The sequence below is a fragment of the Brienomyrus brachyistius genome, chromosome 1, assembly GCF_023856365.1.
Source record: "Brienomyrus brachyistius isolate T26 chromosome 1, BBRACH_0.4, whole genome shotgun sequence".
Taxonomy (NCBI): Eukaryota; Metazoa; Chordata; class Actinopteri; order Osteoglossiformes; family Mormyridae; genus Brienomyrus; species Brienomyrus brachyistius.
In genome coordinates this window covers 38,683,616-38,701,375 of record NC_064533.1, presented here as the reverse complement: position 1 = coordinate 38,701,375, position 17,760 = coordinate 38,683,616, and the positions used below count along the sequence as shown (strand labels likewise).

The window sequence follows — 17,760 nt, the reverse complement described above, 5'->3', positions numbered from 1 at the left end:
GGGGTCTGATTTTTAAAACTACACGTAGACAGAATGTGTTACTGAAGCATTAAGCCCCAACAGTTCTGATCTGGCCCATCAGAGTGAGAAACAGCTTCTCTTCCATGGTGATTGTGCTCTTATTCTGTTTTCTTAATCTATCAGCAAGAACTTCAGTGCCTTGCTATTTAAGGGCCTGTTAGCGCCCTCTCTGACACGAAGTCGATGGTAACCCTGGTTACCACTAATTCCAGCTCTATGGAGGTGCCCTCAGTCGTTGCACTAGCACCAATCAAATCAAGGAAAGATTTAGAAGCAAATTTTCATAAAGTAACTCATCCCATGAATTTCCCCGAAGGATCAAAAATGCCGAATAATGGCTCAGAGTGTGAAACAGAATGAGTAAATATTTTGTTGTTAAATTGTTTGGTTTGGGAGTTGAGAAATTAGCTACAGGATAACACTGCTGAACTGTAAGGCAACATAACGAGGATGGTTCTGCACTAAATCAATTCGTCTGGCACTGTGTGGATTCACCTTGTGTCTGTTTACATGATGCGCTGTCAAAGTGTGTCTACCATACAGGCGACTGTCTGCCTGTTATAAACACAAAACTCACCTGAAACACCCAACGTACTGTGGAATCCAGGTAGCAAAGAGACAACAAGGCAAATATGTATATGTAATATTCATTTGTAGTAATTAATACGAGCAAAGCAAATAAAGACGAAATACTACATCTTGTTATATTTGAACATATGCCTGTTTACGTTGACAGACGAACGTAAGTCTCTGCAGTTTCTTCTGGGTAATTATTGTTTGTTTGTTTTTGTATATATGAATAAATTTGAACCAGTGCGTCATGGTAACAGTGTAAATATAATGATTTATAAACATTACCATTTTCATTTTTAAATGTCATGTAGTATTTTATCTGTACCACCAGATGGCAGAATACTAAAGGAAACTGTTAAAGAAGTTCATGCTTCTGATACCAAGTTACTGTTCCTCTGAACTGTCAAGGTGGACTGTCAAGATGTTTACCACTGCATTGAACGCTAATGTGGTTGTATTTACCGTATGTGTAGAATTAGACAGTTATGGGTAATATTTTATTTCCTGCAGTGTTGGGAGTTTTTCGCTGGGGTCCCTGCAAATGTAGGGCAGTTGAGCCTGGACGAAGGAGATTAAAAAGAATCACATGGTGATTTGTCCCGTGATTTCACTAGGAACCCCGGCTATAGGTTTAACGAATGGATCCCCATTCGGTTACTCAGACACTCTTGGTAATGGCATCTCCGCGGCTGGAGGACTTCTGCTGCCCTAACAGGGATTCCTCCACCGAATTTATAATCAATTTCCAGTCTATGCTTTTCAGCGGCATTTGCATTGGTAGCTCTGTCATCAGCCTTGTTTTGTCCATACTGCAGATTTTGCCCAAACGAAGAGGCTATAGGCGGTATAATCAATATTCTCTATCTAAGCCGGCCTCATCGTCGCGGATAATTTTCATGATCAGTGTGTGCGATATCTTGGGATGCGCAGGTAAGAGACCTTCCGTCATAGTGAGAATATGAGCCAGTACATAAAGAAATAATTATAGTTTTTCAATGCTTCTAACATTATCAGAATTAATTACATATCTCTGCCATTAACTGGTTTCAGCCTGGATTCTTGGACATTTAAATTTAACAACTCTGTTAAAGAGTTCATCAAATAAGTAGAATTATGGTCTTACAGAAAATATCTGAAGCATAATAACTTTCAGTGAAGTTCAGTTAGTTCAGTACTATTATCATTAATAATAATAAAACTGAATACTGTAGAAACTAAAATGTTATATTTCTCACTATTAAATTCTTGCCTGATAAGTATTCATGATCTTGGAGCTGTCATATTGCATTCTGTGTGACCTGCAGCCGGGAACATCATGGCTGTCTGGGGCTCTTCCAGATGTGCTTCAGACAAATGTCAGGGGGTTCTTCTCCGTCTGCTACGCGGTGAATCTGGGTGCATGGGCAGGTTTGCGGTCGGCTCTCAGAGAGGCCCAGCTGCAAAGTCCTTGGGCGTAGCACTAAGTCTGACCTCCTTCAAGTAAATATCAGGCTCTGCAAATGGATGCCTGCAACCCGTCCTGAAGATGTCTGTAAAGCAATGCATTCATGCCTGTCTACGTTACATGTTTATTTTTGTTAGGTTTTTTTTTTTTTTTTTATTATTTTTAAAAACTCGAAATGTGGACCGTTTAGCCACAACTGTGGAAGTATATTTTGAATGTCAAACCTCAGCTTTTAAAAAACAAGGCATTTGTGGCAAACTTTGGTATCTGTAAGAAGGTATCATGTTTAAAGCGGCAGGGGTGCTCTCATTCCTCAGGGTTTATCCCAATGAATCACGTGCCGAAAAAAATATGTCACCCATTCTTACTTGCAAAGGATTTTCATATTCTAGAATCATTCTAAAGTGGTGTCTATTTTGCCTCTTTTATATCTGTTTTGGCTTGAAGGTAAAGCATGTCGTTAAGTACTGTCCTTGGGGAACCGGAGACTTCAATAGTTTTCCAAGAACCCGGTAACTGCGGGCATAAAATTCATGCGGATCTGGAGCACATTAAAACAAAGGGGATTCCTGTAAAAAGTTAATAGCTGCCCATTTTATATTTCCATTGCATATCAAAAGCCAATAAAGAGGCTTCCTTGGCATAATTATGGCATTCCTGAAGTATCACAGAGGCTTAATTTAGTTTTTTTGTACATTCTTTAAGTTATTACAGCTGCAGTTTCCTGAATGGCTGCAGTTTTCAGTGTGGTGTTGAGAGACCTCAGATCAATTCAGTATTATGTTGCTGCAGCTAAGATCTGTTTTGTTTATTATTTTACTTGTTGCTAGATTAAGAATAACCGAGGGATGTCGTTTCAGACGTTGTGCTTTGGATTGCCAATAGAGATGTATTGATGCTAACCTGAAGATATGTGTTGCTTGATGATAGATGCGTCCAGGATGAACAGGTTTGCTGTGTGATTTCCTTGTTGTCTCCTCTCTGCAGGTATCATCTTCAGGTCGTCTGTTTGGATAGGCATGCCTACGCTCATAAGCAGGATCTCTGTGCCAGAAAACACTGACATTTGGCCGAAGGTGTTCTGTGTTGGGAGTGCGGTACGTCCTAGTCTTATTTCAATCCTCGACTTAGTTCTTGGCTATGTTTCAGTATTAGCCTTGTCATAACCTGTGCCTGAGTCTCAGTCCTTGTTAGTCTTAGTCCAAGTCCTACTGCCTTTAGCCTTGTCATTGTCCTATTCTTGTCTGAGTTCCTGTCTTAGCCCTAATCCTTAATCCAAGTCTTAGCCCTTGCCCTAGTCTGAATCTTAGTCTTCATTTCAATATATTCAATAATGGGGCAGTTAAAATGTATATTTTCTGTTATTGGAAGATTTGGATCCAGCTATTCTATAGTGCCTCCTTCTGGTGGACCTTCTGTTATGCTGTGGATGTCTACTTAGTTGTCAAACGGTCAGCTGGAATCAGGTACGTCTGTCTGTGGTTCAGCTTCAGTCAGTGTTAGTTTTCCTCAGTAGAATAACTTCCACACTTTTTTGGCGGGGCCAAATATCTCAGATCTATCTCTGTCAGTCAGCCAAACTTCTCTGTGTATTGACATCGCTGTCTAAGTAATTGATTTCTCAGTTAATGAGTTTGAATCAAGCTGATGCCTGCTGAAATACCATAATCATTATAGCATTATGTCTGCCATTGAATTTTTATGCCCCCACTTTGTGCTGTTCTCTCATATCATGAATGAATATTTTACCTATAACTTCAGCCAGCATCTAGGTTTGGGCAACATGACGGCATACCCTGGTATTTAGAAATCCCAAAGGTATTGTTTTTTATACCAGAAAAAATACACACGCTCCTTTTTCTATGAAACTGACACAGAGATGCTGTATTGCGACAGTATATTGCAGTTTTAGAAATGATTGAAGACAAATAAAAAGCCAAAGAATAACATGCTAATGCCTCAAAAACAAACTGCGCCATGTATGTGCTGTAAACTGTTGCATATGTGAAACCTAGTCCGCATGTGGAGGTCTTATGAATTTATGTACTGTGTAGGATGTATGGGCTGACTTGGTAGCCATACTACCTCATGCATACTGTGAACAGTAGTTTTTGCCTGTACTTGACTGTAAGCAGTGTACCTTTCCTGATGCCTGCTGTCCTATGCTCTCTGCGGCAGCACCATCGTGCTGTATCACATGATCACCTGGGGCTTGGCGGTATTGCTGTGCATCGAAGGAGTTGCCATGCTGTACTACCCGTCTGTCTCCAGGTAGGATGCCTATACATATCTATCCCTGCATGGATGTAGAGCTGCTCTGCATTGCTTTCACTTTTCTCTCACTGCAGTTGTGAGGATCGCCTGCTCCACGCCGTCCCCCATTACATCACAACCTACGCGCCGCTGCTGTTGGTGCTCCTCGTCAACCCTGTGCTGTTCAGCCGAACTGTGGCAGCGGGTATACGTTGCCCCAGCAAAACTTTCCCACACCCCCAACCCCAAACCAAAAAACTGTTTTTTTGTTTTGTTTTTTTCCTGCACTCTTTAGAGTGCAATATCATGGAGCTCACATTGTTAAAATGTATCTTCATGCATTTACTCTGTGAATGCAGTTACCTCATTACTGAAAGGTGGGCAAGGTATCTACACCGAGAATGAGAGGCGACTGGGAGGAGAGATCCAAACGCGCTTCTTTAAGATCATGCTGGTTTTCTGCATTTGGTAAGTTAGTCTTTCATTAAAAGAAAATTAAGATCACATTACACAAAGTCCCATTGGGCCCTGAATTCTTCAATTCTTAAAATAGTCATACCCCTATACTGGGCAAGAATGTTTTATGAATTTAATCATACTGCTTAATAATTTATTTAAATGTGACATTTTAAACTGATAGATTATCAAGAATGACGGAATGTTATAGAAGAGCTGGTCCCTACTGAAATAATGTAATAACTGCAATAAGAATATCTGGTCTGAATATATGACATTTCAAATTTTTTAAAGATATCACTCTCTAACAAATATTGAGATCAGCCACAAGAATGTAACATTTCAATAAATAAATGGACTCAGCTGTAGAATTGGCAGTGTAATTTCTACAGAAGCAACTATGAAAATTAGTTTCTGTCCTTTGGATATAATGTAAATGCATTACATAAATGTAAACGCAAGGTTTGAAAAGAGAGCAATTGGAAAAATGAGCTTTCAGTCATGTAATTATTGTTATGGGTCAGCATGGTCCTGCATCATCATCCCACATAACCTATTAGGTCGCCAAACCCTCGGAGCAGTTCAAGTACAGCACAGGTCTAGATGCATTACGCAGCTCGGCTCAAAACATCTCGTAGGACGTTGTAGTTCAGCATGTCACCGTGCAGGCGTTCGGTCTACTCAGCTTATTAATTAAAGCAATTTTGACACTAGTTTCGTATCAGTCAACTAGCAAGATGCAGATTATATAAAAAGCGTCACTAGTACGATTCAGAATAAAAATGGGTAACCATCTGCTTCTTTCAATTAAGCAATTATGCGTAGTCGGGATATTAATCAGTTTTTATGATGTACTGTGCAAGATTTCTAACAATTTTAGGACCCCCAAAAATGTGCTTACCAGAACAAGCAAAACTCAAAAACCTCTCAAAATAATTAGGATAAGACAAATCAGAAGTATCAGTGTCAGATAAATTGACAAGCCTAATTAAAAGTTCATCTGGAGCAACAGAAAGGCTCTGGATGAACTGGGTTTACAAGCCACCACCCTAGGTAGTTATGCCCTGGGTTGATTGATGACGTAATAACACAGATTCCTACTTCCCATCAGCTGGCTGCCCAACATTGTCAACGACAGCCTGCTCTTTTACCTGGAGATGCAGACAGACATGACAGCCAGCAGCCTGAAGAACATCAGGAATGCCACTCTGATCACATGGTTCATCATGGTGAGAATATGCAGTGTACTTCAGCACCTTTATGGACATAAATCGTGAAGTTTTTAAAAACTCTTCATCTTGATTCTGCATTACAAATGCTGATGCAACATTCCATGTTTTCTAGGGAATCCTTAACCCCATGCATGGCTTCCTAAACACTCTCGCCTTCCACGGCTGGACGGGCTTCAACGCGCATTTCAGGTTCTGGCCTTGCAGGGGGGCTCCTTGGGATTCAGCCTCAACATCAGGGCTTTGTGGGGACACCTACAACCCCGTCCCAGTGCTGTACCAGAGCCACGTGCAGGAGACCAAGAAGAGCATTGCCAGCAATGGCCGTCGGCTCTCTGAAAGCATCAACTTCCTTTCAGAAGGTAACTGGAGCCAGGGGATCGGCGCATTTTGCCCATTTTACCAGGGACTGTGAGACTTGCTATAGCTGGTCCTGGACAGCCTTGGTCAAATGATCTCTCATTGGCAGTCTGGTTTTTAATTATGAACATATGAGACTTATATAAGCATATCCATCATAATACCTGTTCATTTATCCATCAGTCATAATATTCAATAACAAGAATGAGATACACGATGAATACATCATATGCAATAAGACTAACTTTGTAGGGAAATACTGCACACGATTTATTTTTATCCCCCGTGTACCAATACTTACAAACATGAATTACAGAAAGTGTTGCTCCTGTGAATGTTGTGACGCCTGAAAAGGTCTGCCATTGTAACATTCATACTTAAAATTACGTAACCTGGAGCATGATTACCGCAAGAAATCTGAAATCTCTCCAGAGAGACAAGAGTCGTTAAAATGAGCAGCCAGATATTTATTATTGCAGCTGAAGCAAACATTAGCGTTGCCTATGCTATGCGTGAACAGGCGGTGGACCAATGAGGGCTGGTCTGGCGATACCTGCTCATTCTAACTGGACAAGGGAAGCAAGGACAACAACCTGTAGCTCAGCCAATTAGTGATCCAATCTGGTCTGGTCATCTACTGACCCAGGCCCCTGGTTCCAGTTCTCAGTCCCATAACGACTTGTGTGGGTCTCCAGTTCTTCACCTTTACCCATCAGAACACATTTATTCATGTGGTAGAGGATCTCTTATGCATCCCACTCCCCAGATTGGCCCGTAAGGAATTATGCTGCATACAGTATCATCTTCAGTACAAACACTGAGATACCTTTCCCAACCTATTTCGGTTATTCCATCTGCACAAGTTACATGCAAAATATGTACCGATCAGCCATAACATTAAAGCCACTGACAGGTTAAGCAAATAACATTGATTATCTTGTTACAATAGCACCTATAAAGGGTGCCTTTACATATTAAGTGAACAGTAGGTTCTTGAAGTTTATCTAAGTGACTCTGACAAGAGCTGAACTGTGATGGTTAGATAAATGGGTTAAGGCATCTCCAAGATGGCAGGTCTTGTGGGGTGCAGAGGTCAGTACCTACGACAAGTGGTCCAGGGAAGGTGAACTGATGACAGGATCATAGGTACCCAAGGGTCAATGACGCGTGTGGGGAGTGAAAGCTAAACCCATTTAGTTTGATCCCACAGGAGAGCTACTGTAACACAAATTATTCAAATGCTGGCTATGAGGGAAAGGTGTCAGAACACACGGTGCATTACACATTGATGCGGATGGGGCTGCATAGTCAAGATGCCCATGCTATCCACCGCCAAACGTACCTTCGATGGGCACCTGAGCATCAGAACTAGACCATGGAGCAATGAAAAGGAGGTGGCCTGGTCTGATGAGTCACGTTTTCTGTTACATCATGAGGACGGCTGGGTGTGTACGCATCGTTTACCTGGGGAAGAGATGGTTCCAGGATGCACTATGGGAAAAAGGCAAGCCAGCAGAAGCAGTGTGATGTTCTGGGCAATGTTTTGGTGGGAAACCTTGGGTTCTTGGCATTCATGCGGATGTCACTTTGATATGTACCACCTACCACCTTCATGGCAACTGTATTCCCTGATGGCAGTGCCCTCTTTCAGGAGGATTATACACCCTGCCAAACTGCAAAAAATTCAGGAATGGGTTGAGAACATGAAAAAAAACTTCAAGGTGTTGAGTTGGCCTCAAAGTTCTTCAGATTTTAATCCAGTGAGCATATGTGGGATGTGATGGACAAATGCAATCCATGGAGGCCCCACTTTGCAACATACGGAACTTAAAGGATCTGCTGCTAATGTCTTGGTGCCAGATACCACAGGACACCTTCAGAGGTCTTGTGGAGGCCATGCCTCAATTGCTCAAAGCTGTTTTGGTGGCATTAAGTGGATTAACACAGGCCAGCAAGTTTTAATGTTACGGCTGATCAGTGTAAAGTGCAGCATTGTCACTGACGTACCTTTAAAGGTTGACAGTGGGAAAAGGCAGAACACAGGAGCTTCTGGTACGTTTTCTGAGCCCCAGTTGCAGCAGAGATCATGGGAAGTACGGTATAAATGTACAGTACACCCTTCAGCCGCCGTGAGAAATCAGGACAAATATTACTGGGGCACACATGGCAGTCCACAGCACAAGAGCCTGGAATTTAATCATCAGTCTATTAGTTCATGTTCTCAAGTACAGTGCAGTTTTCAGAAGCGAGAATTTCCCCATTTTGGATGTCTGCAGTAAAGCCCTTGAAATAATGTAACAAGATCTCTCTCATTATTGACATTCAAAACATTCAGTGCAATAGAGGTCCACACTGGTCAGAAATAAAATTTCCTTGCAACGGCATTTAGAGTCCAACCAAAACAGCAGAATTAATAACATTTAAGAGTATAAAATCAAAGGATGAGTACTATAAATGCTACAAAAGAGTGATTGGAGGACTAACGCAATTCACCTTGTTAAATGGAGTTGCCCCCTTTATCTCATTAGGTTCAGAGTCTAGTACTATTGAGATCCACATTTCCAGTGAGCTGTGAGGCTGTACGGACTGCTGGGGAGCCCTACGAAATGCTAATGGGGGGAGAGAAGCGGCCCAGTCCTTCAGCAGCCTCCCCCTCCCTTCCTGGCCTGGTCATCAGCCACCCTTCCTTTCATCTCTATGTGGCCCTCATTGTTTCCACACAAATCAGACCCAGAGCCCTAAACTTGTGCCAGATTCCTTCAACGGAATCCTGTTGTACAGAAACTGTAGTATATTTACGTTGCTACCAGACTGCAATCAAGACCAGCACATACTTTCACATAAAGCAGTTGTACTGAAATGTCCCTTAGTGATCACCTTCCATACACTCTTTACAGGTTTTGTCCAATGGGTTCAGTTATGCCTGGTTTGACGTGAAATAAACCCTGTGTCTTTAGATTTAGAACTGAAAATTGTATAAAGTAATCAAGGGTGCAGAGATGCAGGAGATTCTACCAACCATTTTTTATGATGGCACCATTTTGTCTTTGTAGATAAAGGATGAAAATGTGACCAGAATATTCCCATGGTTGGAGTGTTTCCCCTTAATATGGGGACTGTGAAGTAATTTTTATTTAGATTTTATATAAACTATGTGGTTCTACCTGCTTTTCTCCAAGTTTGATAAGGAGGTTTGCAACCAACTTCTTTTAACAAAAGACAATTTACCGTATCACACTAGAGTTTACTTAAGAGGTGTGATGAAATAAAGCAAGATCTCTTCTCCAGTAATGAATTTAGCATTAATCCCAATGTGGAACAACTAACAATCATCAAGGTCAGCCATCCGTGGGCATACCATCTCTTAGGAGGGGCTTCCCAGGTTTGGAAGGTCAGGGGATTTCCCTAAAATCGGTCATGGTTACACCCCCCGAAAAAAAAAAAAAAAATTCAAAAAACGACTTCAGACTAAGATGAGGCGGGAAGACAAAAAGGACAAGATGCAATGTTTTCTAATATCAAAATAGAGCGATTTATTCAAGACATGGAGCATGACTTAAATGGTTTTGTCCCGGAAACCAATGACCTAACCCCGTATGTTAAGGCGAGACAGGAAGCCAGCACAGCGCGCCCAGTGGCCCTGGCCTCCCGGATCCAAACCCCCGCGGCTTCTTACAGCAGAAGCCAGACAGCTGTCAGTGAAGGATGAATTAGCCAGACAAGGCAAACCTTTGACCAGCCAGCATGATGGAGAAGAAAAAAAAAAGAAAGCGGACCTCATGACAGACCAAAGTGCACTTCACATCTCTCTAAAAAACAGGTTTGGTACAAAAAAAAAAAAAAAATGGGTCATAAGTCTGGTCGATAGAGGTCCTGCTTTAAGTGTTTAATTCTGCAGTTTCTGCTGTTTGCGTTACAGCTCAGTGAGTAGACGGCGTACAGAACAAAAAAAATCCACCCACAATATGAAGCGGCACAAAGCAAATGACACAACTAGGCGTCAAAGCAACACAAGCCAATCAACAGCTGAAAGAGGAAAGGGGAAGATGTCCAGTTAGCCAATCACAGCGCGTCAAGGCTAACCTGCGTCTTCCACATGACTGGCTGCAGTTGGCTTAAAATCAGTCAAGAGCATATAGCTAGTAGGTTTTCCCTAAGCCATCTGCTGCTAAGGGAGAACACTGCAGAAGTGGTTATGCCTTCAAGCATTTTCAAAATAAGAGAGAGACCATGTTGTGCCTCTTATGGGAACCATGGGTGCACAATATTTATAAGATATTCACTAGGTCATGGATCTTTGATTAGCTAGTTGGCAATGGCACACAGGCAGAGGCCAACACACACTGAACATCGCGTGTAAAACCACAGAGCACGACAGGACCCCTCTCAAAGATCACCGTCTCACTTTGTCTGGCAGCAGGGTCCTTCTTAAGCAGCATAACAGCACATATTCTCATATTAATCTCTGCCAGTAAATTTCAACCGTCACCCAGCTGAGGTGTCGGAGCTCTGCCTCCGTGCCACACAAAGCTGATGACCAATGACAATGAATTAAATCAGGGATCTCAAATTTTGGGGGAGGAAAGGCTGTTCCTTAGTCGTTTCTTGTGAGAGGACAAAAGAAAGAGAAAAAAAACCCCTAAAGTGTATAGTACCTTCAAAGGACAGCAATTACTCATACTGCATATAAACACATATACACAGTATATAAACAGGTATCCGATTTACAAACCTGTACATTCATCAATTTTACATCCCAGGAGAAAAATACAGAAATATTAACCAGGGTAAGTACTGATTTTGGTATGAAGTTTGTCATTCATATGAACGGGGTGGGGATTTTAAAATTAGAAATAAAAATCCTGGCAGTTTTTTTTTTTTTTTTTTTACATTGACTTTGACGTAAGACTCCACTGAAGGAACCTTGTAACTTCCGAAGTTCAGCTTAAAACTGCATTGAGATCTATGCTTGGGACTAGACCCCTTCTCCACAAAGAAGATGTTGAGCGGCGCCATCACAGTCACGGCAGAAGATGCCACAATTGTGTAAGAAACGTCACATGAGTCCATCTTCAGTCATTTGCTCTCAGAAGTTGCAAGTACAAAAAACTAGACATTTGTTAAAGCCGCCTCCCACATACACACACGCTGGCCTTCTGATCTTCTGCTTGGTGGCTTTTTGCTGTGCAAAGCTTCTTGTCCACCCGCTGATGTCAAACCACCCCTCAGAAAACTACAGGATCAGCTGCCAGGTCAGAGAGAGAAATCCTCCCTCTTCAGTTCCCTTCGGCCAGATTCTGACCACATCCAGCTTTACGGTGGCCATCCCGACGCTGAATGACCCAAGTAGTTTCAGGTGACAAGTGCCCACATCTTCAAAGGGCGGCTTCTTTAATGTTAATTTTGGTTTTCACAACTTTGATTTACATTGGCACTTCCTTGCTGTTCTGAAACTTCTGCCCTGTGGGGGAGGGCTGTATTCGGCTTCACTTTTTTTTTTTTTTGGGGGGGGGGGGGGGGGGGGTTGAGGGATGGGGTGGGTTGCCAGAGTCCCTGCACATTTGCAACAGCAAAGACTTCTGATGTCAAGATGCCATGACGGGATGTCAGTGTCTTGCCGCAAATTCCAAGTCGCACCTTCTGCAGCCAGAAGGCTATTTCCGAAGGTCGAGGACACACACCTGTGGAAGGAATCAAGCGACACAGTATAATTCGCAAATTGCTTACGCAGACTCTCAACCCACTGAAATCAAACCAAAAACCCCACAAGACGGGGGGTAAGCAGACACCCCAGCATTGACTTACAGATCCATCAGAGGCACTGGCTCCAACTTTGTCCCCTGTGCTGTTCCAGCAAACCTCGAAGATGCCACCAGTGCCCCGGTAGCTATGAACTAAAGCTCCACTCTGAAGATAGCAAAACAGCAGAGAGATGCTGGTTAGATAGCAGACATGGTCCTTTAACCTGACTAACACCTTTTTACAGGGTATCAAAAGAAATAGTTAAGTACATCATCGACCTTGAAAACTAACAGTATCAGAGATTCAAAGCATGTGGCTGCAACTCAATATATACAAAATCACAGACGGTGAAGAGATTCAGTCAGAGTTTGGCTAAACTAAAACAGAACTAAGACATGATCTAAGCCATTATGAATGTGTGGAGATCCGTCAGTGCCAGACATGGTGGTTCCTGCATTTCAGAAACAGCCACCCTCCTGGGATTTACACACATTACAGTTTCTAGACTTTACAGAATAGTGTGATGAACAGTGGTCTCAGTAAGCACAGGCGAGGACCGGCCACTTACCGCGGTGTTCCAAATGTGGACACACTTGTCGAAGGAGCCACTGGCCAGGAACTTGCCGTCAGGGCTGAACGCCACGCTGTAGACCGGCTCCTGGTGCTTGGTGAGCGTGTGGATGCAGACACCACGCTCCACATCCCACAGACGCACCGTGGAGTCAAAAGAGGCACTGGGGGTGTGAAAGACATGCACACAGTAGGTGAAAGCCCACCCCCCACCTCAACATTTAATATAATTTGACACACTAATATTTCTTCACTTGTTCCGTTGACACAACACACATACACACAAATATATATAATATTTTCAAGAATCCAGGGCAAGCTTTTTGAACATCTACCATTTCTAGGGAAGGTCATTTATTAATTAAAGTAACGATCGGCGCTAATGCACTGACATTTCAATTCAAATGGCCGTTATTGCCGTTTGGGGTATTTCTGACAAACCTTGGATTGCATCACAAACCTGGATAGTTACATTGGAATCTAACATGAACTTCTAGTCAAAGCTCATTTAGCAGCATGACAACCCCACCCCGGCATGATGTTTGTGTCTACCTGGCGAGCATGATGTTAGAGTTTGGATTGCTGGTCCCAGGGCCTGTGGGACTCCACTTAATGGTGTAGATTTCCTTACTGTGTGCTTGTAGGTCATGTACACACAAATCGTGCTTCATGTTCCAGATCTGGCAGGAGAGGCACACATTTAAAAAAACACTAATTGCTGGCACAGTTTGCTAAGTAGACCGAAGCGTGCCTGATAATACAATTCACTACCCGCCGTTTAGGATAAATGGAGAAGCCAGCCCTTCAGAGAGAGCTGCGATGGAGCCGATTTAATCGTTACTACTGGGAACCTGCTAAGACACGTCAAAACAGGAAGTCTAAAATAAGAAACAGTCCCCAGTGAGCTAAACCAAGAAACGAGGGCGTCCCTGACGGCCGCCTTACCTTCAGAGTCATGTCATCGGAGCAGGAGGCGAGCAGCATGCCAGATGGGTCCCACTTGATGGCATTGACTTCATTCTAAAAAGAGATCAATCAGCTGAGCAAGACCCCGCCTCCTGGCCCCACTGCGTCCCGCCCATGGTTACCGCCTGGCATCTCCGTCACCTGCAGCCACGTGTCAGGGCTAATAATAACAGACTTCCAGGGAAATACCGTGGCAACAGGGAAACGATATCTGCAGGGGTGTGTGATGGCGGGAGGGGCTCACTGTGTGTCCCTGGAAGGTCTTGAGCGGCCGGTCGCTGCCTAGCCGGCACACATGGATGCACATGTCAGTGCTGCAGGAGGCGAAGGTGCTGTTGTTCTGCCAGTCCACATCGAGGGCGGGGGCTGCAGAGGCACACACACCCGGCGGGTTGGAACGCGGCTGATTCCATACCTCGTAACTTCGCTCCAACAGAGATCATCTAGAAGGGCTGCACCTCAGCCTTAGTCCTGCATTTCTGTAGCGCCCTGGCACATTATTCAGAAACACTACACACGCTTAACAACTTCCGGGGGGGATCAGGACGACACCAAATGACTAACTTTGGCAGAGACAGGCGACTATTTCAACACGGCCAATAAGAGGGAAAGCCATGTGCTGGCATCACATGACCTCGCTTATCAGTGAGCCCTTGCAGTCATGTGATATGTATTTATACTGGTGCCATAATAGACACAGCACCCTAAGGCAGGAGCGGCCAATCATATCCACAAAGGGTACGTGTGTATGCAGGTTTTTGGGATAAGCTTTAAGTAAGCTGTTCAAACCCAGGTGTGAGGACTCTTTAACCAGTCCAATACTTAGTAACCTAATTAGGGAGTCACAGCGTAGACCCATATACCCAAGAGCCCTTTCCGGATAAGACTGCCCAGCCCTGCCGTAAGGGATCCGGCGTGTCGGAGAAGAATCCCTGCCGGCAGCGGTGTGGCACCAGCGGTGCCCCTGCTTCCATGTGCCACTGTGCCCAAAATACCAGTCAAGTCAAAAATTTATTTATAGAGCACATTTAAAAGCAACGCTTGCTGCACCAAAGTGCTGTTCAATGCATATAGACAAATACACGATGAAAATAAGAGATTGAAAACAAAAATATATATACAGTCAGACAGGTCTTCAGTGACATAGCATCAAGGTGCTGCAAAAGCCAGAGAGCAACAATGAGTCTTTAAAAGTGGGAATATGAGGACGGCCTAATGTAAAACGGCAGTGCATTCCAAAGCTCCTACGCAGCTACTGAAAAAGCCTGATCGCCGTTACATTCTAATGATGATCCTTCCAATGAGGAATTGTGGGGGCCGAACGTGTAGTGCCTTAAAAGCAAACCCTAACGATTGAGAACAATCGTATGGTTGCGTTTCGATTACCCTGTTGTCATCCCTTTTTTCTCTGGAAGCAACTGCCCCCCCCCCCCCCCCCCAGCCCTTCACATTGTTACGGCCCATTCACCTGAAAATCTGCCCCTACATAAAGCTCTTATGCTGCAGGAAAAGTTTCTTTCCCAAAAAATGCAGATATCTCCCGGGAGACAGGGCAGACACACTGGGCAGACACACTGGGCAGACACACTGGGCAGACACACTGGGCAGACACACTGGGGAGACACACTGGGGAGACACACTGGGGAGACACACTGGGGAGACACACTGGGGAGACACACTGGGGAGACACACTGGGGAGACACACTGGGGAGACACACTGGGGAGACACACTGGGGAGACACACTGGGGAGACACACTGGGGAGACACACTGGGGAGACACACTGGGGAGACACACTGGGGAGACACACTGGGGAGACACACTGGGGAGACACACTGGGGAGACACACTGGGGAGACAGGGCAGACACACTGGGGAGACAGGGCAGACACACTGGGGAGACAGGGCAGACACACTGGGGAGACAGGGCAGACACACTGGGGAGACAGGGCAGACACACTGGGGAGACAGGGCAGACACACTGGGGAGACAGCCACCACTCCCGAAGACTCCCTTCAGTCCCCACAACTTTCTATTATGTTCCCCATTGAAACTATACTGCTCAGAATTTACGCACATTTTTCAATTCCCTTGCTTTGATGAATCTTCCAGTAAGTCTATAAATTGACATACGACTATCGCCCCACTGCACAATATGCGGACAGCATAGCAAATTATGGCCTTTGGGATGCAACATGGCGGCAACACCCATCATGACGTCATGAAAGCATGGAGACACGGAGTGTCCCGCAACCCACCTGAGTGGAAGGGGAACTGCTGCTTGGCCTCACCGGTGTGGGCGTCCCAGATAATGGTGGTCTGGAGGGGTAGACGGGGGGGGGGGGGGGGGGGGGGGTGGGTTACTCGTTTATTACCCGCTGGAACCTCAGGACTTTGTTGTCCTACCTGTATGTTACAAGGTACATGGTATCTTCTTGTATATTGTGAACATATCGTATATGATTTGTATGTATTTATGCTGTATATATTGCTTGTATATCATGTCCTCACCATTTTGTTATCTGCTACTCAATATTCTTTATCATTGTATGTTGACGTCTGAAGGGATGTATGTAAGCAAATATTTCATTGTACTTGTACAAGTGACAAAGCTTTTGAATCCTTGAATCCTCAACTACACAGGCTCAAGAACTCTGTCCACACCAGCTTACTCTGCCAACAGCCTGTTCTAGGAAGTCAGCCATTGATTAAGAGACGTGGCAGAGGTGCTTCTCTGGTCAGACAGCTTCCCAAGGTCCAGAAGGCCTTAAAAGGAGCTTCCTCTGGCTCACAGAGGACGACGTGCCTGCAGAGGCCCAACACACCTTGTCCACACCGGCACTCAAAATGCTGTTTCCTTTCTTGTTCCACTTCAGTGCAAATATAGGGCCTTTGTGTTGTCCCAAAGTACTGGCCAGATTACCTGCAAGCAAGCAGAAATAATTAGTTTCCATGTCTGCCTTTCAATACATAGGGATGTCATTCACATAATGCGCTAGTTACTTAAAGGGATTCGGTAAAAGCAGCTGTAAATGCATTAAAGGCGTTTTTTTAAAAGGTACCATCTTTTGTCCATATCCTGGCAAAGCCGTCGTAAGACCCAGTAGCCAGTAGCGTTCCATCACTCTGTGGGGGACAGGACACAGATGACCGGTTATGAGCAGACTGCCATCGCCTCACCGTCACTGCGAGCGCATGGCCGTGGCGAGGCTCACGTTCCAGTCCAGGGAGGTGACGTCCTTGTTGCTGGGGACATCCTGGCCGCCTTCTCTGATGCAGTGTCTGAGCACCAGCTGGGTGGAGCCTCCACAGCTGCTCTCGCTCAGGTTCCATATCCGTGCTGTGGAGTCACCAGATCTGGGGGGGTTGGGGGCTGGGGTGAGTGATCACGCCCCACTCGGGGATGAGGCCGGCTGTCAGGTCAGGAGAGCTCACCCAGAGGCCAGGTGGTCGCTGACGGGGTTCCAGGCGCAGATGAAGACCTCGGACTCGTGCCCCCGCAGTACCGTGGCCTTGCTGGCGGGGATCTCCACCTCACCGTCGATCTCCATGGGCTCAGCGTGATTGTCTGCAACATGAAAGATCCCATCACCATGCACGGCGTAACGGAACTGTGTACCTGCCCCACGGTCTGCTTTCCGGTGCTGCTACCCAAAATGAGAGTGCGGTTTCTTCGCAGGAGGCGACAGCTTCTGAGGCTGATGGCCTTTTCACACCATCGTTACTCCACCATCTCACACAACTGACACACTCTACCTCATGAGTAACTGTATTACACTGATTGCATAGATATCTTTGAACAGAAAACACAGCACAACGCAGAGCCATGGGTCATGTTCCCATTCCCCCCCCCCCCCCCCAAACAGACTAAAGGGGCTCTTACTCAGAAAGTGTCCTCCGTTCTCGTCCCCATTAAGCGCGGCCTCGCCGTTATTCGGCGCGGTCGGCTGGCTAGCGGCCATGGCGGGCATGGAGGGCATGGCGGGCATGGTTACTGTGCTGGCAGCCTGCTGCTGGGCTAGCTTCTCCCGAAAGGCCTGCTGACGTGACTGCACCACGTCGGGCATGACAGCGTCGATGAGTGACAGCGACTCGATGGGGCGGCCGTCAAAGACAGTGCCATCCTGTGACAGACACACGATGTGCTA

At 45.0% G+C, this 17,760-nt stretch overlaps 2 protein-coding genes across 5 annotated transcripts in view; one reads left to right on the top strand and one right to left on the bottom strand.

Moving 5' to 3' along the window:
* The first annotated feature begins 1,268 nt into the window (after nucleotides 1-1,268).
* On the top strand, nucleotides 1,269-9,001 carry gpr143 (G protein-coupled receptor 143). The gene is made up of 9 exons (XM_049027202.1): nucleotides 1,269-1,524; nucleotides 3,026-3,135; nucleotides 3,410-3,504; nucleotides 4,217-4,309; nucleotides 4,387-4,496; nucleotides 4,651-4,759; nucleotides 5,859-5,976; nucleotides 6,092-6,338; nucleotides 8,865-9,001. Exons 1-9 carry the CDS (start codon nucleotides 1,269-1,271, stop codon nucleotides 8,909-8,911), a joined length of 1,185 nt encoding a protein of 394 aa, XP_048883159.1. The 3' UTR covers nucleotides 8,912-9,001.
* Nucleotides 9,002-11,854: 2,853 nt separating this feature from the next.
* The window catches only part of tbl1x (transducin beta like 1 X-linked), a 28,613-nt gene continuing 22,707 nt past the window's right edge, over nucleotides 11,855-17,760 (bottom strand). For all 4 annotated transcript variants that reach the window (XM_049026581.1, XM_049026732.1, XM_049026812.1 and 1 more), the window contains exons 5-16: nucleotides 17,496-17,736; nucleotides 17,048-17,180; nucleotides 16,828-16,969; nucleotides 16,675-16,738; nucleotides 16,438-16,535; nucleotides 15,871-15,931; nucleotides 13,859-13,980; nucleotides 13,594-13,668; nucleotides 13,201-13,328; nucleotides 12,647-12,812; nucleotides 12,142-12,243; nucleotides 11,855-12,017 (exon numbers count right to left, since the gene is read on the bottom strand). In XM_049026581.1, the coding sequence (XP_048882538.1) occupies nucleotides 11,991-12,017; nucleotides 12,142-12,243; nucleotides 12,647-12,812; nucleotides 13,201-13,328; nucleotides 13,594-13,668; nucleotides 13,859-13,980; nucleotides 15,871-15,931; nucleotides 16,438-16,535; nucleotides 16,675-16,738; nucleotides 16,828-16,969; nucleotides 17,048-17,180; nucleotides 17,496-17,736 (1,359 nt within the window). In that variant the 3' untranslated portion in view covers nucleotides 11,855-11,990. The remainder of the gene's footprint in view (nucleotides 12,018-12,141; nucleotides 12,244-12,646; nucleotides 12,813-13,200; nucleotides 13,329-13,593; nucleotides 13,669-13,858; nucleotides 13,981-15,870; nucleotides 15,932-16,437; nucleotides 16,536-16,674; nucleotides 16,739-16,827; nucleotides 16,970-17,047; nucleotides 17,181-17,495; nucleotides 17,737-17,760) is intronic.